Here is a 26,317-nt window from a genome sequence, read left to right as displayed (position 1 = left end):
CAATTTGCACTTTCCAGTTTATTCGGCTTTTCTGTTAGTGTATCTAATTATAAATGGGTAGTAAACTTTATCTTACTGCATTTGCAATAATACTGATAACTGAAATTGTGTGGGTTTTTACGCTATTATGGTGAAATGTGTTCAACTTCACTGAAATCCTCAATCATATAAAAACAAATTTTCAGAAACTTCTCTTAATTCCTATTTACGTATTACAATGATGAAGGGAAAGCACCCAACAAAAAGTGCAAGTGGTGGTAGTGCCAGAAAACTAAACAAATTTGATTAAGAAGTACGAAACAGGACAAAGTTTGTCATCTATTGCAAGGGAATTAGGTCTCGCTGCTTCAACAGTGAATACTATTTAAAGGACAGTCCGCGTATAAAAGAGCATGTCAAAGGATCAACACACTTAAGATCAACAGTTATCACAAAACAGCGTTCAAGTGCTATATTGAAGATGGAACAGCTGTTAATAATATGGATGGAAAATCAGATTCAGAAGCAAGTGCCCCTGAATGTAATGACTATTAAAGCAAAAGCAACAAGTATTTTATAAAGATATTAAGGATAAGTACAGCAAACCCCAAGCCAAGTTCATGGCAAGCAATGTGCTGGTTTCCACAACATTAAAGTATATGGTGAAGTTGCCATTGCAGAGAAATTTTGTGATGTGTTGGAAAAAAATATTGATGAAGGCAGCTATTCAATACAGCAAATTTTTAACGTTGACGAGAATGCCAGGTTTCAAGGCTTCAAAAGATAGGGCCACGCTCTTGCAGCGGAAGATTACAGATTAATACCACTGCTTGTGTGCCATTCTGGAAATCCTCATGCATTTAAGGGCATCAATAAAGCCACCCTACCCGTTCATTTCTAATTGAACCAGAGAGCTTGGATAACAGTATCTCTCTTTGAGGATTGGTTTAAATGCTGCTTCATTCCCGAGGTTGAAAAATATTGTAAAGACAACGACATTCCTTTCAAGATTTTGCTTCTGGACATCCTACGCATCTAGATGATTTCAATTCGAAAGTCAGAGTCATAGTAGCCAAACACGACTTCACTTATCCAACCTATGGATCAGGGTGTTATTTCGAATTTGAAAGCATACTATTTACACACAACATGTGCTCAGGCATTGTCTGCAGTAGACGATGAGAAAAATTTTACATTAAAAGACTTTTGGATATCTTACAGTATTTACCACACCATCCATCTTAAACATTAATAAGGCCTGGGCGGAAATTACTAAAAGTTGTTTAAATGGCACATGGAAGAAAATAAGCGCACAGCACATAAAAGGCTTCAAAGAATTTGAAAAAGAAGAATTAAACGAAGAGGTTACAGATAAGATTGTGGAGGAGTTAATAGAGGATGAAGAGAAGGAATTATCTAATGAAGAACTTATTGACTTTCAGGCAGCAAAAGTGAAAGAAGAAAATGCTGGTGAAGCTCAAGATGAACCAAATGAGGAGCCGAGATGGCAATGGCATTTCGTGAATTTCTGTCAGGATCCATCTTCTCAAACCTCAATGGCGAGGTTTGAGATGATGGATCCTGACAGCGAACGATTCTTAAAAGTTAACAGAGGGGTTAATGATATGCTTGCTTGCTACAATGAAATCTATGATGAAAAGGAAAAAGCCACCGTCCAGTCATCCATTAATATGTTCTTTCATAAAGTTGAGCGGCTGACCGCTTCTAAATCTCCATAGCCCTCAACCTCCGCAGCGACGTATTTATCAGTTAAAGACGTCGATTCTGGCAACGATAATTGTGGGGTAAAACTTACCAACATTATGCCTTTCTCCTCTCTTTTGTAATTTTTCCTGCGCATGAGATAAATAATTCTATTTACATGTTCGTCGAACATTTCTTTTTTGATTCAATCAATTCATCGAGCACAGCTGCGAGTGCTGCACAAGCATGGGGGAATTCCTTGACTTACGTAGTGTTCCACGGAACACAACCTTTACGCAAGTCGGGGAGTTCCAGTATTTCGCTTTGGACCCATGATCGCTTAAATTTTAAAGTCACCAAATGCAGAACTACACAACAGTTTCTATAAAACAACTGACCATGTTTCGTTGTTGGGCGAATTTTTTGCTGTGTCACAGTGCTGCTATTATCCATTTCAGGTATCTTTGCGACTTTCTCTCCCAGTTGAAAGGGATGGGGAAGCTTCCCTTTCCCAAATCCTAAGTGAACCAATGGTTGACTATCTAAGATAACCTAGGCAAAGTAAGTGATGATCCTATTATATTATAATAGGGGGAATCTGCAATTTCTTTCCCACGAGAAAACATTCTGTGTAGCGTGGCATGTAAACCAACATTTTTTACTGGCTATATTAGTTTTATTAACCAAGAGCAGTTCAGTATAATTATCATATGATAATTATTGTAATAAATACATTTTTTAAATTTTATTTATATAAATCTTATAATTATGTTCACTATACGTTTGGCATTTTGTTTTATAAGGAACTCTATCTATTGGCGACTTTAAGAAATTTTGAAAGAATTGTGACGTTCGTTATAGCGAATGTTCATAAATTGAACGTTCGTAAACCAAGAGTTGCCTGTATATGTTACAAAGAAGGGCAACAAATTAATAAGCAGTAATTGAGTACTTGAAAACTATGCACCTTTGAGGAGACCTGATGGAAATGTTTTAAGCTGTAAATGGCTTAAGACAAATGTTGATGGCATTTTTCCTCTTTCTGGGATGATGCACATAAGGAGACAAATTTAAATTGAAAAGGACGATTGCAGAATCTATTCTGCAACTTTCTTCTTTGCAGCCTTCATCAACGTTAACATCCACCTCAGTTCCTTAAATTCTGATCTGGTAATTCTCCAGTGGAGGAGAAGAAAATATAGTTACAGTAGAGCATCAATTTTCCGGATAATCGAACATAAGGTGAAATTAAATAAATCCTGTTATAATGTATTACGGTAAAAGAAAAAGACTAAATAGAATGAAAAAAAAATTTATTTATTTAATTTTAAAAAAATAATAATTTATACATAAAAATTCTCACATTTACATATGTATTCAGATAGTAATTTTACTGCAAATTTTACGTGGAAAAAATTTAGAGTAATATTTTAAAATAATGTTCAATCATTTGTTGTGACCTTTTTTTTTTTTTGCTGTGAAATCTCCCAAGTTCCTTAATAATATCAATTTGTTTACATCACATTCTTCCTGGTTTTCTACCATTTCAGTGCTGTTTCTTTTTGTTGACATTTTGTTGAGAAAAATAATAAATTGCACAGTTTCAGGCCGATATTATTCTTACCGAATCTGGAGCTAAACTAAACATAATATGGAAGCGAATGACTAAACTTTATCACTCGTGGTTTCGAAGAAAACCCATTAGTCCTAATCCAACATTTCAGACAGAAATACTCTAATAGCATAATAAATATTTGTCTCACAATACTTCCATTAATAAAAAAACAGGAAGAAAAATCAGCCTTTCAAATTACAGAGAATACTGAGTTATGGTTCCCGTAGTAGTAAAGGGGTTCCATTCCAAAGTATGAAATATATAAGAAAAACTAGTCTAAAATTTTGTCTATGTATGTATTATATGACTATGTACATAGTGAAATGCAAGCATATGGCATCGAAATGAAAATAAGAAACAATTTAATATTAAATGTAATATTTATTAGAAATTTCAAACAAATCTTTCAAACCAGCGCCTTTGCTAGCTAAAAAACTTATCCCGCCAGTGCTATCACCAGTTTTGCCTTTTCACGAATGGTGAGTGAACTTAACGGAATTTTATTTTGAGTTCGGTCTTATATCTACAGATTTAAAGCTTTTTCTAATTTAACATCACGAGTTACAGAGCAAATTTTTGAAGCAATTAGTGCGTTTTCATGGACACTACAGCGGATTTTTTCTTCCGATTTCTAGATTGATCGGACCGTTGACTCATTGATTTTATAATGTTTTGCCACTAGAAATTTTGTCTAATAACTCAATTTTATTCGCTAATGTCATGATCTTTTCATATTTCCTTTGTTATTCGTAGCCATATTTTTCTACGGGTTAGAAAGAATAAAGTCACTTTCTTCTGTTAACACACTCGAAAAAGTCTGTTTTACACTGCAAAACGGTAAATTTATTCAATTTATAAGCATATAAATTAAAAGCAAACGACGAAACCTTCCATGACGCACATAACACATACTGAACAAGGAGTAGCGAGAAACATCCACACCGGGATTTTGTCACCCATCTCCCCCCCTAGCCACTGAGCGCTGTTTTGACTGGGAAAGATAATTTTAGCCACGCTCATGTTTTTTTATGGCAGAAAATGTTCACGGCGCTTTAAAATTCACATTTTTTTAGGTTTCATTTTATATTAAATCAGCGACCACGAATAGCGGGGGTTTACTGTATTCTGGATAACCGATGTTTTAATGTACTTTCTATAACTCTCAAACTCAGTCTAGTCTTATTTCTCAGGAAAATTAGGAGAAAAGGAGGGGGAAAAAATCTACTGCTCTCATGCTCATTCAGACATAAGATCACATATCTTAATTGGAGTAAACTGCCTTCTAACATTTCTTGGCATAAGAATATCACAAATATTCCTTAACTTTCTCTGAATAATTCTGCTAATAATATGTAATGATTGCAGAAATAGCATCCAATACACTGGTGAAGTGAAACATTTTGCAAATATCGCTAATATTCCAACTGTTTTCCAACGAAGATGGAAAACAACAGGAATATTAGTGAGACAGAGTGCCAGAACACAAAATTTTTAAACTCATGCAAATAGATAAGATTTTTGGAAATTTTTATTGTCTTCTTGCTTAATTAACATATTAAATTGTGTTCTACAAACAGAATAAATAGCCTTAGTTACATTCATTACCATATTTTTTAAATTTAGCTAGCAATTTTGTAAGATACAACTCATAATCGTACCACTATTGAATCAGTGTTTAGTCACGATCTTTTGTAGCACGTAAACCCATAGTGCAGAGGAATAGTAGAGTTTTAAATGTGATAAACAAATAGCTCAAAGGTTCTAATCACTTGTTTGTGTTTAGCTAAAGATATAAATAATTTAACATTGTGACCATTACAGTACAGCATAAGGTATAACATGAAACTATATTGCATAATATATATCAGTGAATTTAGGAATCTATTAGCTTAGTGTAATATTGTTGATTGATTAATTAAATAAATCTTATTAATTTTCATTGTTAATCAATTAAATTGTATTTAAATGGAAATCATGCCCCAGAGTAGAACAGCAAAGCAATAAGCACAAAGTAGTGGGACTGCTGCAGCTCAAGGAAGAACCAAAGGGAGTAATTGTCCAATGTATAACAGCCTAAAAAAACGTGCCATTTGTGAAATGTTTGCAACCTTTCTTGAACAGGGCATGATCTAGCCAAGGAGGATGTCTTGATGTGTGCTAGGTGCAGAGAGTGTAAAGAAATTAGGCACCGATAGAGCATTCTGAGGGGCTTGTATGACAGTTTCAAAAGTAGGGTAGCTGCCCTCAAAGAAATTAAAATGGAAGCCAATCAAGCAATCAGCTGTCCAACTTGACGCCAGAGCTCACTCTTGTAGATCACGCAAATTAGCAGAAATCTTCAAGCAGAATGTGCTCGTCATTGTTGGGGACTCTATTGCCATGAAAACAGGAAATATATTGTGCAAAAAAGGATAGGTGGAATAAGAGAAGGTATGTCTGCCAGGGGCAAAGTGGATAACGTATCATCTTTTAAGGGCAAAAAAGGTGATACTGTTGTACACGTTGGCACCAATGATATTAATAGCCAAAGATCTTCAGACTTACTTAACAAGTACAGCTCAATGTTGAAAAAAAGTCAAAAGTTAAGGTTAAATTTGAAAGTGTCAGCAATTCTGCCCAGACACGATGGGAGGGAGTATATGATGAGAGACTGTGCAAAGCTCACGGGGGTAGAATTTTTCTGTGCACATTCACAGGAGACTGCTTCTACAGGAATGGGTGCAAGAATATTTGCAGATGCTATTGAGGCAGTGTTAGATGGGTCAGAAAACTAACTAGCTTGTGGGGATTCACAGACTAATTTCCAGGGACTCACATCTAGTGAGTATGGGCTTTGCAAACCCAGGGTCCTGAGCTGGTTATCATCTTTCTTGCTGATTCCCTTCTACTTCTGACTCTCTCTCTCTCTCTCATTTTTTTTGGCTGGTGCAGCATAAGCCTCAGGCTTCCTTGCACCATATGGCTAATAATGCTAATAATAATAATAGACTAACAATAGCCGCAGGCAGAGGTGAAAGTAATTCTTCTATTGGAATGAACAGCAGCATGCTGGGGTGCCATCATGGAACAAATAAAAACATGTGCTATGTTAGGGTAATGAAGGGTAAGAACAAGTGCATGTACACCAATGCGAGGAGTATAGTAATTAAATTTGATGAATTTAAAGTGCTACTCAAGACATCAAAGGTGGATATTGTTGGAATATCAGAGATGGTGTCACACAGATATATAAGTAATGCAAAATTGGAATTTGAGGAGTACAATGTCTACAGAAAGGATTGACAGGATAGGAAGGAGGAGGGAGTTTGCTGTTAGTTAAGAAACACATTAAATCTAAAGAAGTGCATCCAGTTGACATATATGGACAGTGCAATGTTGAGTCAGTTTGGTGTGACATAAGCAATGGGAAAGCAAAAATGAGAGTAAGAGTTTGTTATAGGCCTAATGACTCTGATGAGTACAATGAACAACTGCATAGAGAAATAAGACTGGTCCAGTAAATCAGAATGTATTATAACACGGGATTTTAACTTCCCAGATATTGACTGGAATTTGTGGGTTGGTTACTCACACACTAACAACTTTTGTGGATTTATTGGATGATAGTTTTCTACAGCACTATGTTTGAGAGGCAACCAGAGGGAGTAATACTCATAATCTGATTATCAGCAGTGATTAAATTGGTTAACATGTAAAATGTTACGAAAATACCCAATCTTGACCAATTTTATGCTGCTGAAACAAAAACCACATTAAAAATTGGCTCTTGTTTTCAAATTACAGTTAGGGTCTCATTAACGAGTTACTCTACAGCTCTCGGCAAAAAGCATGGCAACTGTCACCTCGCTCTGCATCACATGATAAGTTGTTATTGCCTCTTCTACTGTGTTGCAGTAATCCTCAAATACGGCTAGGTACTGGGTGATTTGTTCTAAGTTAATGGTTGTTCTCTGCGATATTCCAACTTTTTATACAATATTTGTGTCGTGTAAGATTTCTGCCAAACTTAAAAGTGCAAAGGTGTTTTCACCATGTAACGTCAAATTCCAGCCAATGGACCAAGGCATTATTAAAAATTTTAAATTTCATTATCGAAAGAGAATAATATTGAAGATTGTCAATGCGTTATCAGAAAATAGAAACTTGGAGGTTACAATTAACCTTAGAGATTGCATCTCTGAACTGGCAAACATTTGGACAAATGATGTCACTGAATACACTATTCAAAATTGTTTTTCGAAAGCGGGATTTGCATTGAATACAGAAGTCGAACAACGACTGGACGAACAAGATGAACTGCCCCTTTCAAAACTGAAAAACTTTTGGACATTATTAGAATCGTCTGGAAACATTGAAAATGAAATAACAATGGATAGTTATGTTTATGTAGATCACAGCAGAACATCCAAAGGAAGATGAAATACTGCTGAACAGTGTCAGACGCGACCACGAAGAAATTAACGATGATGCTGAAGAGATGCATCAGAACAACCCGTAGAAAACCAACTAGCGAAGAAATGATTAACACTTTTAAAATGGTTCGTATGGGTCTACAGTTTTGTGAAAACGTTCTTAATGCTCTGAACAAATGTGAGGTTTGCTTTGAAAATCAGACGATTTTTTTAATTTGTGATATTTACTGGCGAAAATTGTGTAAACGTAATTTAAATAATACGAAAATACCCAATCTTGACCAATTTTATGCTGCTGAAACAAAAACCACATTAAAATTGTCAATTGGCTCTTGTTTTCAAATTACAGTTAGGGTCTCATATTAACGAGTTACTCTACAGCTCTCAGCAAAAAGCATGGCAACTATCACCTCGCTCTGCATCACATGATAAGTTGTTATTGCCTCTTCTACTGTGTTGCAGTAATCCTCAAATACGGCTAGGTACTGGGTGATTTGTTCTAAGTTAATGGTTGTTCTCTGCGATATTCCAACTTTTTATACAATATTTGTGTCATGTAAGATTAATATGCCCCATAATTGTGTGAATAATCCAGATGACCTGTTACTTATGTGAGGGAACTCACTCATCCCTTAACCTCAAGCATTAAAAAAGACCTAGCTCTTGCACTTTTGGTGTAAGGTAGGCAACCAAGACAAGAACTGGATTCCACACACGTGCTGCACTGCCTATTCATCAACTAAATGTGAGGGTGACGTTTTATGCCTTTCACAGTGTCCGTGATATGGAGGGAGCCAAATAATCATGTCACAGACTTATTTCTGTATGGTGCCTCTTATTAGAAAAGGGATGACAATGAAGAAAAAGTGTATGACATGATCAAATATACTATCTGCAATTAGACCCACGCCTCACAGTGAAGAGCTACCTATTCCTGAACCACCGGACCATTTTTCTGTACACTCTGATAAAGACACTGATGAACATCAACTTGATATACACAATGAAGTACAGTAGCAATTTACATCAAGGGAGCTTAATGATCTCATCACAAGACAGAGCTTTTGCCCACGAGGCTACAACAGTGGAATCTTCTAGATCTTTCTACAAAAGTGATGACATTTTGTACTTGAAATAAAGACTATGATAAATTCTATCAAACAAGAGGTGAACTCACTGTTTGTAAGGATGTTCATGGTCTAATGGTCATGAGGCATGCTCCCAAAGAATGGTGACTATTTATATACGCTTCTAAGGTTAGCCTTATGGCTGTATTATTACACAATGGAAATATGCTGCCTTCAATACCTCTTGCATATGCCATCCACAAACATGGAGAACGCCCTCTTGGGATGTTCTCCAGGATCACTACAGAAGTATGAATGGCAGATATGTGATTTAAAGGTAATTGCCATTAATTAGGACTACAAAAGGGTTACACTAAGTATTGTTGCTTTCTCTGCAAGGTGATGGTCATTCCAAGGATAAGCACTACAAGAAGAGGAGTTGGCCTCGATGAAAATTAACACCTGGAATGAAGAACGTAGCATTTGAACCTCTGGTAGATCCAAACAAAGTTTTGCTTCCACCACTCCACATCAAAATGGGGCTCAGGAAAAATTTTGTGAAGGCTATGGAAGTAGCCCTCACAAACGGTCCTGCATTCACATACTTGCAAGAAAAATTCCCAAGACTCAGTACAGAGAAGATTAAGGCATTTTCACTGGTCCACAAATAAGGCAACTTTCTAAAGACTAACAGTTCGAATGTGTCCTTAGGAATAGTAAGAAATCAGCGTGGAAAGCCTTTGGAAATACTTCGACTGGTTTTCTAAGAACTGTTAAAGCTGGCAACTACAGGCAGCTTTGGAAGATCTCATTACATCTTAAGAAAAACTGGGGTGCAACATGTCATTGAATATGCATTTCTTGAACTTGCACCTGGATTTCTTCCTGCCAAACTGTAATGCCGTCAGTGACAAACATGGTGACATTGCAGTGATAGAACAAAGATACAAAAGAAAATGGAATGCCACCACGTTAGTCGATTATTGTTAAAAAGGGGTGCTCCTGAAGCTGAATACAAGTGAAAGGCAAAAGGACCCAGGTTTAATTCAGGTATGTTCATAGCTACATCTTACTACCATATAAATAAAAAATACCTAGTATAAATGTAAAAAACTACTTTTTTTGAAAACAAGAACCAATCTGCCAGCGATCAGAGTGTACTGATGTGGGTTTTATTTAAAGAGGTAACTATCATCAGGATAAAGGGAGGGGTTTTTGCTTTCATAAAAGTGTCTACAGTGATCTCAGACTGTTTTTAAATTCTATACAGTGAGACCAACTGATGATGTTACCAATATCAAATTCAAATTGGGAGGCATTCAAGGAATTAATCTTGGAAGCCATTAGGCTTTTCATACCAACTAAGAAATACTGTTCAAGGCCTAAATGGATGTCAGATGAACTAATCAGACTCATGGCAAAGAAGAAAAATGAATGGGATGCATATAAATTATCAGGTGACACAGAAGCCAATGGTAGATATAAATTAGTCTGTAATCAAGTCACAAAAGTTGGGCAAGTGAAGGCAGATTACAAGAAATCTTTGGAAAATGATGCAAAGAAAAGCAGCAAAAACTTCTTTAGTTCTTTACAATGAGTTTATTGCATGTACATTCACACAAGGGGAATTCTGTAGGGAAGTGGGGGGGGGGGGGCTAGAGGTTTATCAAACCCTAACTTGGAACTAAATGCTTTTGTAATAATGGAGAGCAAAGTGGTTAAACTTAAACATAAGAAAGGCACCTGGGGTGGATGGGATCTATTCAGTTATATTAAAGGAAGCAAAAGAAGTAAACAACCCTTAGCCATAATTATGAGAGCATCCATGAATTCAGGGAAGGTGCCCATGGACTGCAGATGTGCAAATGTATCCCCAATTCAAAAAGAGGAATCAAAGGGTGACGAATTATTACAGACCTGTTAGTTTAACTTCTGTTCTTGGGACAATAATGCAATCACTGGTTGAAGAAGCATTGAAGGATCATCTAGACAAGACTGCAGTTATAGTTCAGACACAGCATGGGTTTTCTTAAGGAGAAGTCTTGTCTGACCAATTTGATTGGATATTACGATTTAGTCATAAATGAACTGGATGCAAAAAATAATTTTGACATCATTTTTTTTTTATATATATATATAAACCCCAAACGAGAGGTATTAGAACCTACAGTACTTAGTACCGTGCTTGATTGTTTGTTATTTAGTTTTTAGGAGCATTAGCAACTAAGGCCATATTGCTCCGGGGATATGCGGTGGTCATTCCCTGACCTTTCCGCATCCTCCGTGTTTGGTGGTCACGGGCTCGAACCCCGGTCTGATCAAGAAACATGTGCAACGCACTGCTGCTACTGCCCACCTGGCTTGGGTTGGAGGTTGAGAAGACAAAAGAAGATATTGGACTTGAACTTCTGTAGACTGCAATTTTCAGGAAATACGTATGAAAGAAGGTTAATCCCAAAAACGGCAGCTGAATGAATAAACAAGGAAGATGAAAAGTGGGTTCTGTGAGTTTGAAGTTGGACAGTAAATGGCTGGTGGCGGCACATGTTCGGACTGTTTTGAAAGAGAGAGCGGGAATTATAGAAGCCAATTCAGAAGAACAGTGCTCGTGGAAATATCTGTAGAAAGGGAATGCAGCAGAAACAGTATGTGGAGAGATTCTGTTAGAGATGAATCATTAATTAACCTAACAGCCCTCTTCTTAACGGAATCAAGAAGCCTGAAAGAGGTTTTAGGGCACCTCCCCAGATGTGGGAACAACATTCCATGGTAGGGCAGATTTGTGATTTGTAAAGAGTGAACAGCTCTTTGGAAGAAAAGTAACATCGAGAGAGAAAACCAAGTTTTTTAGATGCAGAGGAAGCAATATTTGTAATGTGCTTGTGCCAAGAGAGATTAGAAGTCAGGGTAATCCCCAAAAGAGATATATCATTTTGCCTAGAAATCGGAGTGTCATCAAAGATCAGTATAGCAGCAGAAGAATCCTTTTTGCGAGATATAAGACAAGACTGAAATCAACTAAGTTGTCTTTGCCCCACTGGAGAATTACCTGGAGATCAGCATTTAAGGAATTGGTAGCAGATTTTCTAGAAGTTGAAGCTGATTGAGCAGGGCAAGGTTTCTCAAAATGGAAAGTGGAATGCAATGTGCTATTATCGGCAAAACTATGGATAGGATTTCCAGCCAATGGAAGAAAGTCATTAATAAACAAGAGGAAAAGAGTGGGGGAAAGAACTGAACCTTGGGGGATACTGGCATTAGTGGAGAAGTTAGAAGACAGAGAGCCTTCTACCATTACCCTCAGTGAGCGATCAGAGAGAAAACTGGATAACCAATTACAAAAAACAGTTGGAAGCTTGTTGAGAAGACCTTTATGCCAGACACGATCGAAAGCCTTTGAGATGTCAAGAGCAACTGCTTGTGTTTCATCGAACTTTTCCAATGAATTGGTCCATGAATGGGTAACATAAGCCAGAATATCACCAGTGGATCGACACTGACGGAATCCATACTGGTAATCGTATATACTTGGATTTCAGGAAAGCTTTTGATACTATTACACATGGAAGACTACAGTACAAACTGGAGCAGTATGGCATTAAGTGCAAGTTGCTACAATGGATAAAAGTTTGGTTGAGTAAAGACAGAGTGGAAATCAATGGACACCACTCTTTGTGGAGTAATGTTATTAGTGGAATCGTCTACAGTTCAGTGTTTGGCCTATTGCTGTTTTCTATATTTATTAATGAAGGTGCATCAGGCTTAATGACCAAGTTTGCAGACAATACAAAGGTTGGCAGGGTTGTTAATGACACACTGCTGCAACAGGATCTAGAAAAGTTGGGCTGATAGGCTGAGAAGTGCAAACAAAAACTTATTTACTGAAGTTTAACATTGACAAATGCAAAGTACTGCATACGGGTAGCAGTAACGTACCAACTGTGCAGTACTACACTCAGGGTACTGAAGAATCAAGAAGTTCTGGGGTTAATTTTGGAATTTTACTAGCATGGATAAGGATGTGATTATCCCTTTGTATAAGGCAATGGTTAGGCCACACCTTGGGTACTGCATACAGGTCTGGAAGGATGTAGAGTTGCTAGAACAAGTACAGAGAAGGGCAACAAAGGGGTGCTCTTACCAAGAAAGGCAAAGTTCTGGAAATAGCAGCGTCTGGAGGCTAGGCACCTGCAAGGTGATCTAACTGAGGTGTATAAAGCCTTAAATGGTGTGAGCAAGCTCAATGCTGATGGGTTTCTTCCTCTTGCTCAGATTACGTACCTGAGGTGGCATAAATTGAAATTGAGGAAAGGCAGTTGTAGAATAGATGTGCGGAAAGTTGCCTTTTGCCAGTGGATGGTTAATTGTTGGAACAAACTTCCACCTGCCTTTGTGTATATTGATAGCTTAAAAAAATTCAAGGAAGAACTGGACAAACTTATGGAGCGAATGGATGGGTGAAATGGGAAGTTTTTTGGCTGATGTTGTATGGGCTTGCTTTCTTGCATCATATGCTTCTACTAATGCTAAAAGATGACATTTTCCAAAAACAAATGTACTGTGTCACTAAACCAAAAACATACAATCATGGTTCAATGAATATCTTCATCCTACTTCTAGAGCTAAATCTAATAAAACAATTGTAGAACGACATTAGAAATTCAACTAAAATGTAGTGTTCCATTATCTTTTGCATTTGAATGCAAATATAGATGCAGATATTGGTGGGCACATTATGAATACATTTTTAATGTATTTCAACTGTAATGAATGTATATATATATATACTTACTGTACAACTCTTATAAAGGGAAATGGCAGGATAATAAGTTCCAGCATATACATCTTCCCATGCTATTCCCATGTTCTCTCCATTTTTAAAATAAATTATCTAAAAAGTACAATAAAAGTAAATTTTATAAACACTTGAAAGTTACTGAAGAAAGTGCTCAATTAAAAAAAAAAAATTACATATCCTGTTAAAAATATTAAGAAATTGTAGTTACTACGTTCTCAAATAAACCACAAATTCCTGTAACTTCATATTAAGATAGTACATTCTAAAATAGTGAATAATTATTAGAGGTGTAATATGAAGTATGGCCTGCTAATAATTAACATGCCATTACTATAATATATAGGATACTCAGCATTTTAAGATTCAAATTACAGGATGTGGAACTGTTGGAATAGGTGCACAGAAGAGCAAACAAGATAAATCAGAAACAAAAAAGGGTACTCTTACTATAAAAGCTGCAGTTCTGCTAAATGAAGAACCTAGAAACTAGGCTTCTGCAAAGGGACCCGACTGTTTAAAGATTTAAATGGACTAAGTAAATTAAATGCCAATGGCATCCTAATTCTTGCACGGGTGAAACAAACCAGGGGGGATAAATTGAAAAATGATGGTTGAGAAATCATACATACACCATAATGGAAACAGATGGATCTAATTATGAAGAAAAAACTGAATAAAAACCATGGCCAAATATGTGGTAGGTACAGCTTTACACTATATTTGAAAATCGTTCAATTCAACAGTCAATTATGTGATGTTTATAAAAAAAAAAGTGATGGCATTACGTTGGAAAATGTCACATTTTATCATCTAAACAGACAAAAATTTCTGATTTAATATAAATGAAGTTACATTCCTACATTATGTATACTTTTTTATGATTCCCTACTTTAAACCAATTAGTTGAACACGAGGGCCTCTATTGTACAGCCACTCTCTGACTTACATAAGGGTTGCATTCCGCGGAAATCCACATAAGTCGGTATTTCCCTAAATGCTTATGCAGCACTCGCAAATTTGATTGAAGCAAAAAAGAAATGTTCAACAAACATATAAATAGAATTATATTATTCTTTTTTTTTTTTTTTATCTCATACACAGGAAAAATTACAAGTGTACAAATTTACAAAATTATAATATTACAAAAAGAGAGAGGAGACAGGCATAACGCCAGCAAGTATTATATTTCAAGCATCGTAGCCAGAATTAACCGTCCAGCTGATAAGCATGACGCTGCGGAAGTTGAGGGCTGTGGAGATTTAGAAGGGGGTTTTTTCCAACACATCGCAAAATTTCTCTGCAGCTGCAAAATTCACCACATAATTTAAGGTTTTGGAAACCAGTGCAATGCTTGAACCTATTAAACCACCCATTGCTTGCCAAGAACTTTGCTTGGGGTTCACCATACTTATCCTTAATACCTTCATAAATACTTCTTGCTTTTGCTTCAATGGCCATTGGACTCAGGGGCACTCGCTTCTGAATCTGATTTTACATCCATATTATTAATAGCTTTTCCATCTTCAATATAGCACCTGAATGCTATTTTGTGATCACTGTTGATCCTTTAACATGTTCTTTTATACACATACACACACTGTCCCTTAAAATAGTATTCACTGTTGAAGCAGCAAGGTCTAATTCTGTGTAACAGATGACAAACTTTGTCCTGCTTTGTACTTCTTAATTATCATCTTCATTTCTAAATCAATTTTGTTTTGTTAACTAGCATTGCCAGCACTTGCACTTTCTCTTCACCATTGTAATAAGTAAATAGGAATGAAGAGAAAATTTATTTGTTTTTTATATCATTGACGATTTCAGTGAAGGGGAACTCATTTCACTATAATACCGTAACATAAAAACCCACAGAATTCCAGTTATTGGTATTACTGCAAATGCAATAAGATTGAATTTACTAGCTGTTTATAACAGACTGCACTAACAGAAAAGTACAAATTGTTTTATGATAGTGACCTCCAGAAATGTGTTTCAGAAAAATATCACAAATGAGTTCAAAATTGATTCTTATATATATGATAACGATGAAAGTGCAGTGCAATTTCCATTATAAAAATGACCTTCTAGAGATATAAATAGCTTAGTTATATAGCAAAAATTTCAACTTCCGAGGGCTTAGAACGAATTACCAAAAAAAAACAATGTGTTATTGGATTCACATCATGATACCTCCATTTATTCCTACAGAATGCAAAATACGTTTCCACGATTTTTTTAAGTTTGCACTGGCCGGCAAAACCTTACGTAAAGTTGAATTTCCATAAGTCGAGTATTATGTTAGCCAGGGAGTGGCTGTATTTGAAATAAATACAACTTTTTTCACATTAAATATTAACTGTAGGTTTTTTTTTTTTTTTTATGAAAACCCCAAACACGAGAGGTATTAGCATCTGTAGTACTTAGTAGCATGCATGGGTTGAAAAGATGAAAGAAGATATTTGTTGTCATTAGATGAACTTCTATAGATTGTAATTTTCAGAAAAAAATATATGAAGGAAGACTGTTCCAAATGTTTTGTTTGGCAGCAAATTATAAAATAAACCTGTCTTGTCAAGATTAAAAATATACTTTGCCTAATAATCTTCAAGAATGGACCATATACAACACAACCAGTCTGTAGCCCTTTCTTTGTTCACCAATCTAGACTTGCCACAAACATTTTGCAAAACCAAGTTATTTCTGTCTTTAAATCTTTGGAGTCAGCTACTGCTACATTTGAAGTTGCTAATTCCACGTTGCTGAGCTAGATAATTTGACTTTTCTTGCAAAATCAGACCTGATATGGGCAAATTATATACATGCATTTGTTTGTACCACTCAAAAATTTTGTTTCAGGCTCCTCATGTTTTGCACCATGAATTAATTTCCTGTTTTCTATCTCTGCTCCAGTGTCATGCACCTCAAATTGTTTTCAGTTTTTCTGTAATATGGATGTTGTATTCCTTCACTCCAAACTATCAGCCTCTCACATAATTTACAGGTTTAATTCCATCTGTTTATACTTTGTCATCATAACACAACTAAATGTAATTTAATATAAACCAATTTTTAGATGAAAGTTCCAAAAAAGACATCATCTCAGATAAAATAGTGCAAAAAATAAATTATACTGCACTGTAGTAATTGATGTGGGATTTACATAAAGATATAATTAGCATCAGGGGTAAAGGGAAAGTAGTAGTAGCAGTGGCATTTGATGCAAGAAAGCAAGTGTATGAGCTTATGCAGCATCAGCCAAAAAAAAAAAAAAAAAAAAATCACACCATTCCCTCCAAATGCCTGTCCAGTTCCTCCTTAAATTTATTCAACCTATCAACTTCCACAACGACAGATGGAAGTTTGTTCCAGCAATTAACCACCCGCTGGCTAAAGGCAAATTTCCACACATCTAATCTACATCTGTCTTTATGCCCCCTTAGGTTCGTAATCTGAACAAGTGGAAGGATCCCATCAGAATTCAGCGTGCTCAACCCATTCAAGGCCTTATATACCTCAATCAGATCACCGTGCAGGTGCCTAGTCTCCAGCCACTGCAATTTGCAGAACTTAAGCCTCTCTTGGTAAGAGGATCTCTTCATTCCCCTCACCAATCTCGTTGCCCTTCTCTGTACACGCTCAAGTAAATCTACATCCTTCCTAAAATGAGGCCTCCAGACCTGTACGCAGTACTCAAGGCGTGGCCTGACCATTGCCTTATACGGAGGGATAATCACCTCCTTTTCCCTGCTAGCAAAATTCCTATATGTCATTGACAAAACCCCATGGCCTGCCCTGGCAGCCTGTCTGCATTGCTCAGAAAACTTCACATCTGACTGCACAATTACTCCCAGGTCTTTTTCATTTTCTACCACCTTAAGTGTAGTACCACACAGTTGGTACGTTTCTCTGGGGTTACTTCTACCCATATGCAGTACTTTGCATTTGTCAAGGTTAAACTTCAGTTGCCACTTCTTAGCCCATCTGCCCAAATTATCTAGATCCTGTTGCAGTAGCACACTGTCATTAACAACCCTGCCAACCTTTGTATCATCTGCAAACTTTGACATTAAGCCTGATATACCTTCATCAATATCATTGATAAATATACAAAACAACAGTGGACCTAACACCGAACCCTGTGGGACTCCACTAATAACATTAGTCCAAGAAGAGCAGCACCCATTGATTACCACCCTCTGTCTTCTCCCACTTAACCATCCTTTTATCCATTGTAGCAGCTTACCCTTAATACCATTCTGCTCCAATTTGTACAATAGTCTTCCATGCGCAACAGTGTCAAAAGCTTTCCTGAAATCCAAATATATGATATCAAAATTATTTTTTGTATCCAGTTTCTTTGTAACCACATCATAATATCCTATCAAATTTGTCAGACAAGACTTTCCTTTAACAAACCCATGCTGTGTCTGAATTATTGCTGCAGTCTTGTCTAGATGATCCTGCAATGCATCTTTAACCAGTGACTCCATTATTTTACCCGGAACAGAAGTTAAACTAACTAGTCTGTAATTACTCATGTCACCCTTCGATCCCCCTTTGTGAATTGGGGATACATTTGCACATCTCCAGTCCGTGGGAACCTCCCCTGAGTCCAAGGACGCTCTCATAATTATGGCTAAGGGTTTGCTTAGTTGCTTTGCCGCCTCCTTTAATATAACTGGATAGATCCCATCCACCCCAGGTGCTTTTCTTATGTTTAACTTCAACAATTTCTCCTCCACTTTGCTTTCAGTTATTACAAAATCATTAAGTATCCTGCTACAATTTGATAACCTTCTGCCATTTTCAAACCTTAATAATTCCTCATGTGTGAATGTAGATGCAAAATACTCATTCAGTGTGTTTGCTATCTGAGCAGGATCATCAACAGTTGAACCATCGATGTCAAGTGGACCAAACAGATTCATCCCCTTCCTTTTAGAGTTTATATAAGTAAAGAAATCCTTGCTGTTTTTCTTAGCATCTTTTGCCAAGGATTTCTCGTAATCTGCTTTTGCCTGCCTAACCTCCTTTGTCACCTGATTACAGACTAGCTTATATCTGCCATAGGCTTCTGAGTCGCTTGATAATTTATATGCATCCCATGCATTTTTCTCATCTGTCATGAAAGGTTTTTGCTTCCGTAAAGGTGACTACAGTGGTCTCAGACAGTTTTTAAATTCTGTACAGTAGGACCAATTGATGATATCACCAACAGAAAAGTTTGAAGCATTCAAGGAACTAATCGTAGAAGCTACCAGGCTTTTCATGCCAATTAAGATATGTTCACGGTTTAGACATAAATGGATGTCAGATGAACTAATGAGACTCGTGGAAGAGAAGAAAAATCCATGGAATGCATATAAATTATCTGTGACACAGAAGCCTATGGCAGATAAAAGCTGGTCTGTAATCAAGTCACAAAAGAGGTTAGCAGGCGAAGGCAGATTACAAGAAATCTTTGGCAGAGGATATTAAGAAAAACAACAAGGACTTCTTTACTTCTATAAAATCCAGAAGGAAGAGTATGAATCAGATTATTCCACTTGATATCAATGGTTTGACTGTAGATGATCATTCTCAGATAGCTGCCAAACTAAATTAAATGAGTATTTCGCATCTACATTCGCACATGAGGAGTTATTCAAGGAGGGGAATGCCAGAAGTTTATCAAATAGTAACAGTGTGCTTAATGATTTTGTAATAACTGAGAGCAATGTGTGGGTGAAATTGCTGAAGTTAAACATATGAAAGGCACCTGGGGGTGGATGGAATTTATTCAGTTATATTCACTTATAAAAGCAGGCGGAAGTAAGGATATAGAGTTGCTTGAGTGTGTACAGAGAATGGCAACAAGATTCATGAGGAAAACAAGGATGCTCACATAATTATGAGAGCATCTAAAGGAAAGTCCCCACAGACAGGAGATGTGCAAATGTATCCCCAATTCACAAAGGGGAGGGGATCTAAGGGTGACACAAGTAATTACAGACCAATTAGTTCAACTTCTGTTCCAGGCAAAATAATGGAATCACTAGTTAAAGATGCATTGCAGGATCATCTACACAAGACTGCAGTAATAATTCAGACAGAACATGGGTTTGTTAAGGGAAAGTCTTATCTGACAAATTTGATTGGATACTATGACATGGTTAAAAAGGAACTGGAAGAAACAAAAATAATATTGATATCATACACTTGGATTTCAGGAAAGCCTACTGTACAAATTGGAGCAGTGTGGTATTAAGGGTAAGTTGCTACAATAGATAAAAGGGTGTTTGAGTGGGAGAAGACAGAGAGTGGTAATCAATGGATACTGCTCTTTGTGGAGCAGTATCCACTAATGTTATTAGTGGAGTCCCCCAGGGTTCAGTGTTGGGTCCACTGTTGCTTTGTATACTTATCAAAGATATTGATGAAGGTATATCAGGCTTAATGTTGAAGTCTGAAGAAGATACAAAGGGTGGAAGGGTTGTTAATGACAGTGTGCTATTGCCATTACTGTCAACAGGATCTAGAAAATTTGGGCAAATGAGCTGAGAAGTGGCAACTGAGATTTAATATTGACAAATGCAAAGTACTGCATATTGGTAGAACCCCAGAGAAACATACCAACTGTGTGGTACTACACTTATGGTGTTAGAATAGATCTGAAAATAATCGTGTAAGTTTTCTGAGCAATGTAGACAGACTGTCAGAGCAGGTCATGGGGTATTGTCAATGATATTCAGGAATTTTGCTAGTAGGAAAAAGGATGTGATTATTCCTTTGTATATGCAATACTCAAGGCATGGTCAGGCCATGCCTTGAGTACTGCATATAGGTGTGGAGGCCTCATTTTAGGAAGGATACAGAGTTGCTTGAGTGTGTACATAGAATGGCAACAAGATTGATAAGGAGAACAAAGGGATCCTTTTACCAAAAAAGGCTTAAGTTTGCAAACTGCAGCAACTGGAGACTAGGCACCTGCGAGGTGATCTGATTGAGGTGTATAAGTAAGGCCTTGAATGGGTCGAGAATGCTGAATTCTGATGGGATTCTTCCACTAGCTCAGATTACGAAGCTGAGGGGGCATAAATTCAAATTGAAGAAAGAGTCATATAATAGATGTGTGGAAATTTGCCTTTAGCTAGAGGGTGGTTAATTGTTGGAACAAACTTGCATCTGTCGTGGAAGTTGATAGCTTAAATAATAAATTCAAGAAGGAACTGGACAAGCGTTTAGAGGGAATGGATATGATAAATTTTTTTTTTTTTTGATTGATTGATGCTATATAAGTTCATATGCTCGCTTTCATGCATCACATGCCACTATTACTACTCTGAAACTGACCTTAATCCAATGGAGAGCGAAGTAGTGCATGTAAACAACTTAGAAAAACTGTTTTTATCTTTTGCTAATTTAGCAGCTCATCCTTCACAATGATGTTTTTCAGAGTGCACTTACGTTGTAGCTACTAGTTTTGTTACTCAAAAGTAAATTCTAACATCAGTGCCATCCTTCGTCAAGCAGGGAACCAGGTGGCCAGAGGCAATAATTGGACAACTATGCCAAGATTTGTATTAAACATGTAAAAATAACAATATTTATTTCTCACATGGTGAAAATTAACTTTGTAATACATATTAACTGAATTTTGTAATAAACAAATATATTTTCATATACACTGGGGTTCAAAGAAAGTGCATCACCCCTTAAAACTGTAATTGTATTCCGAATAACGTTAAATATATGGCAATATTTCTTACAGATTGCATCAGATAAGATTGACGTGTAGGTGAAGACATAGTATTGCATCAGCTGTTACTTTGCATGAGGAAGGTTGTTCTTTCTGTCATATTGCTTATAGTGTATCTTGTAATCAGTCTACTGTGAGTAGATTTCTTTCCAAACTCAAGAATACTGGTTCTGCTGATAGGAAAAAAAGGAACTGGGTGCAAACTAGTCTCTACGCCAAAACAGAACCATGTTTTGAAGCCCTTATGCCTTAAAAACTGTAAAGCTTCTTCATCTGAACTGAAAAGAGAATGGGAAGAACATACAGGAGTGGTAGCAAGTGCAGTAATAGTCAGAAGACGCCTCTTCAAAAATGGACTTGTAGCCCGTCATCGTAAGAAGATGCCCCTCCTTACACAAAAAATGAAAAATTCCCGATTAATTTGGTGTAAGGAGCATGTCAAATGGAGCCCAAGAAGTGGAAGTCACTTATTTTCTCGGATGAGAAGAAATTCAATCTGCATGGCTCTGATGTGAGACAAACAATTTGCTGTAGACATGGTGAAGAATACCCTCCAGACTGTATGGTATCTACAGTGAAAATCCTTACCAACCAAATGATATGGGAGTGCGTTTCGTATCGTGGAGTAGGTCACCTGCAGTTTATTAAAGGTTCCGTAAATGCCAATGGATACCTAGCTATATTGCTGCCAACCATTAGAGACCATTTCAACCTGCATCTTTCATGACTCCTTGTCATTGGGCGAAAAGTATAAGTAGACACTTCTGTAGTTACTTTAGCTTCATTTCTGCATTAGAGGTTTGACAGTAATGTGTTTACATTTGTTATAGATGAAAAATATGGTTGGAAGAATAGTTCATTACAACTCTTAGCTGGCCAGGAAACAGCCCTGACCTGAATCCTATAGAGAACCATTGGCATCGTGTGGAATCTGCAGTTGCCAGAAAGAAAGGAAAGACCCTTCATAAACTTCACGAAGCCATAATTTGTGTTTAGAACCGCGATCATTTGATTATCTTCGGAAATTGATCTTATCAATGCCTCAACAGTGTGCACCTGGTGAACTTTTCATTTTGTTTTCCATTTAAAATGATAAACTGAAGCAAATTAAGTGATTCTGATTACATTTCAGCCATAATTGTCGTGTACCAAATATGTTATATAATGGTTGCAAATGCTCATTTTGGAATATTTTGAGAGTATTTGTCAAATCTTACTTAGCTTTGCCTTAATTATTAATAAATATCTTTTGTTTATATTTCTATTTGTGATGCTAGTCATTAATGTAACATACCATGAGGAAAAAGAGTTAGAAATGTGAAATTCCTAACTTTTCTCCATACACTTTCTTTGAACACCAGTGCATATAGAAAAGCCTATCATTTCGCAGGGGAATGGTATGCACTTCATATAAATGAGTACTTTGTATAAAACCGAGTTTGTATTAATGAGATTTTACTCTATATATAATAGCATGACTGGTATGTAAAATTTTGGTATACAAAAATAAAACCACATTATCTCAAATTAGCAAACCTGCTGTTGGGAAGGTTTCTGTACATTTAAAAGAAAGCCAAGCAAAAACGATTAGCCAGATGCTGCAGAAAGTGTGAATAGTTTCAATTTTCCCTCATTTAAATAGTTATTAATCTTAAAACATAAAGAACTGAAGAGTTAGAGCAAAAAAAAAAATCAAACCTTCTGTGTATTTAATGATACACACAATAAATATAATCCTTACCTTACTTCCCGGAAGTGGTTGGAGACTTTTGATTGTTGATTGGATTTCATCCTTTTCCTCAAAATATAAATAACTCTTGAATTTGACCAATGGCTAATATAAAATTAAAACAATTAGAAATTACAATGAGGAAATTTTAAAGCCTGTTTTGACAGACATATAACTATAACACAACCAATACAGCTACTAGGTGTATTTTGTATTTTATTTCATCATCTATCATTACAGCAGTAATAATTAAAGAGTTTATTTTCACACAAAAATATAAAAATGGCAGTAAAAAAGTGATGGAAATTGTGTGTATCAACTGAAAATTAACTGTAGAATAATTGGAGTTGGATAAAGAGGATATTCTTTAAATTTTAATCATCACTCTGGAAATGAAAGTGTGAGCCAACCTGAATTACACCCAATGAATAAAAAAAAGGATGGATTTGTACTGACCTGCTGAAAAAAAATTTTATCATGGAACAAAATATGGATACTTCAGTATAATCTAGAGATGGCAAAAAGCAGAAGACAGTGAATTCTGCAAGGTCAAAGAAAACAGAGATGAGCGCATCAAAATTCATGACCATGCAAATCAATTTCTCTGATTAAAAAAAAAAAGAGAACTGTCCACTCAGAATTCACTTTCCCAGGAAAAACTGTCAACTTTTCATCTTCAAGTTCCGAAACAATTCTGAAAGTAAGAAGTAGCACAATAGGTGTAAATTGCAGTTGGATAAGTGGTTGTTATATCAAGACAGACAGACATATTTATCAAAACAAAGCGTTCAGAAGGAATCTATCCTACTCTGCCCAATTTGGCCCCATCTGACTCCTTTTTATACTCAAATCATCATGAAAAGAGACACATTAGCATACGATGGAAGAAATCATGCTTATACAGCATCAGACAAAAAAAAAAAAAAAAAAAACCTTCCCATTGTGCCCCGACCCACTCACTCCAAATGTTTCTCTAGTTCTGCTTTGAATTTGTTTAAGCTGTCAACTTTAGCATTAGCAGAGGTATATGATGCAAGAAAGCAAGCTTATGCAGTATCAGCCAAAAAAAAAACACTCCCGCTAAGCCTTAAATTTATTTAGGCTATCAACTTCCACAACATGGGATGGAAGTCTGTTCCACCAACCAACTACCCTGCTGGCTAAAGGCACTGCAACTTCCACAACAACAGTTGGCAGTTTGTTCAGGAATTAACCACCCATGGCTGAAGGCAAATTTCCCCACATCTGTTCTACACTGTCTTTCTTCAATTTGAATTTATGTTTCCTCGGGCAATTAACCTGGGAAACAGGAAGAATCCCATCAGCATCGATGCTTGCTCAAATCATTCAAGGCCTTATACACCTCAATCAGATCACCTTGCAGGTGCCTAGTCTTCAGACACTGCAATTTGCATAACTTCAGCCTTTCTTAGTAAGAGCAGACCTTTGTTCCATTTGCCAATCTCATTGCCCTTCTCTGTACTCATTCAAGTAACTCTACATCCTTCTTAAAATGAGGCCTCTAGACCTGAAAACATTACTCAAGGTGTCACTTGACCATTGCCTTATACAAGGGGATAATCATCTCCTTATCCCTGCTAGAAAAATCCCTCTACATTGGTGACAAGACACCATGAGTTACCCTTGTAGACTGAGTGCACAATTACCCCCAGGTCTTTTTCATTCTCTACCACACTGAGCGAAGATAGAGAACCAAAGACAAAGACATTCAACCTGGATTGCACACTGTCCCACGAGAGACTCTACTACCGCACATGATTTTATATGACTACCCCACAACTGCTGCAGCCTCACTGCCATGTCGCAAAATGGTGATCTGCACCACGTCACTTGCCTGGTACTTTTTTTCCTCTCCCAGGCAGATGGAAGGAGATGGTCTACCTGTCTCCTCCCTCCCTCCCCTGCCACCCCATATACTTTGCCTGGTGAGGCATGGGTATGTCTTACTGACCACCTGGGGTTGCCTTCCCAGTCGACCCCATACTTCTGTCTTTCCCCTCTACTCTAACTAATACGCCAGCATACACCCCACACAACTAATCAAAATTAATGATTTCTAAATTGAAACCTGAACGACATTAACCTCTCCTGGCTTTTTATAAACTTAAGTGTTCCCCATTTATTTTATTTTATTAGGTCCTAGCCACCGAAATCTCAAGAAATTAGGTGGCAGGACCTGCCAGAGTAGAGGGGAAAGACTTCTGTCTTTCCCCCAAGACCCACACACTTTTAAATCTCTGGCATTTACAACGTACTGTAACACACCACAGCATAAACTACACGGAAATGGGGAAAACCCCTGGTGCCGCTTGACCCTAAACACACTTAGCGAAAGTAGTACCACACAGTTGATACGTTATTCTCGGGTTACTGCTACCCATATGCAATACTTTACATTTGTCAATGTTAAACTTCAGTTGCCACCTTTTCTAAACTTTCAGTTGCTAAACTTTTCTAGATCCTGTAGCATACTGTCAATAGCGTCATTAACAACTCTGCCAACCTTCGTATCAGCAGCAACCGTGGACATTAAGCCTAATATACCTTCATCAGTATCTTTTAATAAATACAGAGAACAACAATGAGTAAAAGCTGAACCCTGGGGAACTCCACTAATAACATTAGTCCAAAAAGAGCAGTGCCCATTGATTAATAATGAAAAATAGCTGCACAAGCATAATATGGCAAAAGAAAAGGCCATTCTGGCAGACCCTTGGTGGTATTTCCGGTAATTCTGACCCCTTTGGGTGTGGTCTACAGCACAGTTACCAAACGGAGATGTAGTAAACATGACTGACACTCAAAATGAACAACCAACCAATACCTCCGAGGAGACAGTGAACAACATCTTAAATGTTCTGATCCCCATCCCCTGACCAGGAACAGAAATATATGCTAAAAATGATAGATATACAGTTACAACCACAGAACATCATTTACTTCCAAGAAATTCTATGAAATTAATAGAACTAAAATTAATAAATTCCCAGGTAATGATTTAATAGCAATTTAAATGATAAAGGAATTTACCAAGAGCTTTCCAAACCACCTATTACAGTTTTACAATAACTGCTTACACAAGGGTATATTCCAAATAGCACAGAAACAGGCAAATGTTCACCTTATATTAAAGAACCCAGAAAAACCACCCAGAAGTACCCAAAGTCATACAGACCTATTGCTCTGTTACCTGTACTGGGCAAGGTACTGGAAAGACTATGCTGCACAAACTAGATACTCACTACTCTAGTGCA

General features: G+C 36.8%; 1 protein-coding gene across 1 annotated transcript in view; it reads right to left on the bottom strand.

Annotated features, from left to right (window-relative positions):
- Nucleotides 1–26,317, bottom strand: part of ash2 (Set1/Ash2 histone methyltransferase complex subunit ash2) — a 347,019-nt gene that overhangs the window by 10,698 nt on the left and 310,004 nt on the right. Inside the window, exons 14-15 of the mRNA XM_090370069.1 lie at nt 23,055–23,147; nt 13,570–13,668 (exon numbers count right to left, since the gene is read on the bottom strand). Of these exons, the coding sequence (XP_090226195.1) occupies nt 13,570–13,668; nt 23,055–23,147 (192 nt within the window). The remainder of the gene's footprint in view (nt 1–13,569; nt 13,669–23,054; nt 23,148–26,317) is intronic.

The sequence above is a fragment of the Mastigoproctus giganteus genome, chromosome 3 (assembly GCF_048544385.1).
Source record: "Mastigoproctus giganteus isolate SK-2022 chromosome 3, ASM4854438v1, whole genome shotgun sequence".
Lineage (NCBI taxonomy): Eukaryota > Metazoa > Arthropoda > Arachnida > Uropygi > Thelyphonidae > Mastigoproctus > Mastigoproctus giganteus.
The sequence above is the reverse complement of the archived record's forward strand: the minus strand, read 5'-3'. Positions and strand labels throughout refer to the sequence as shown.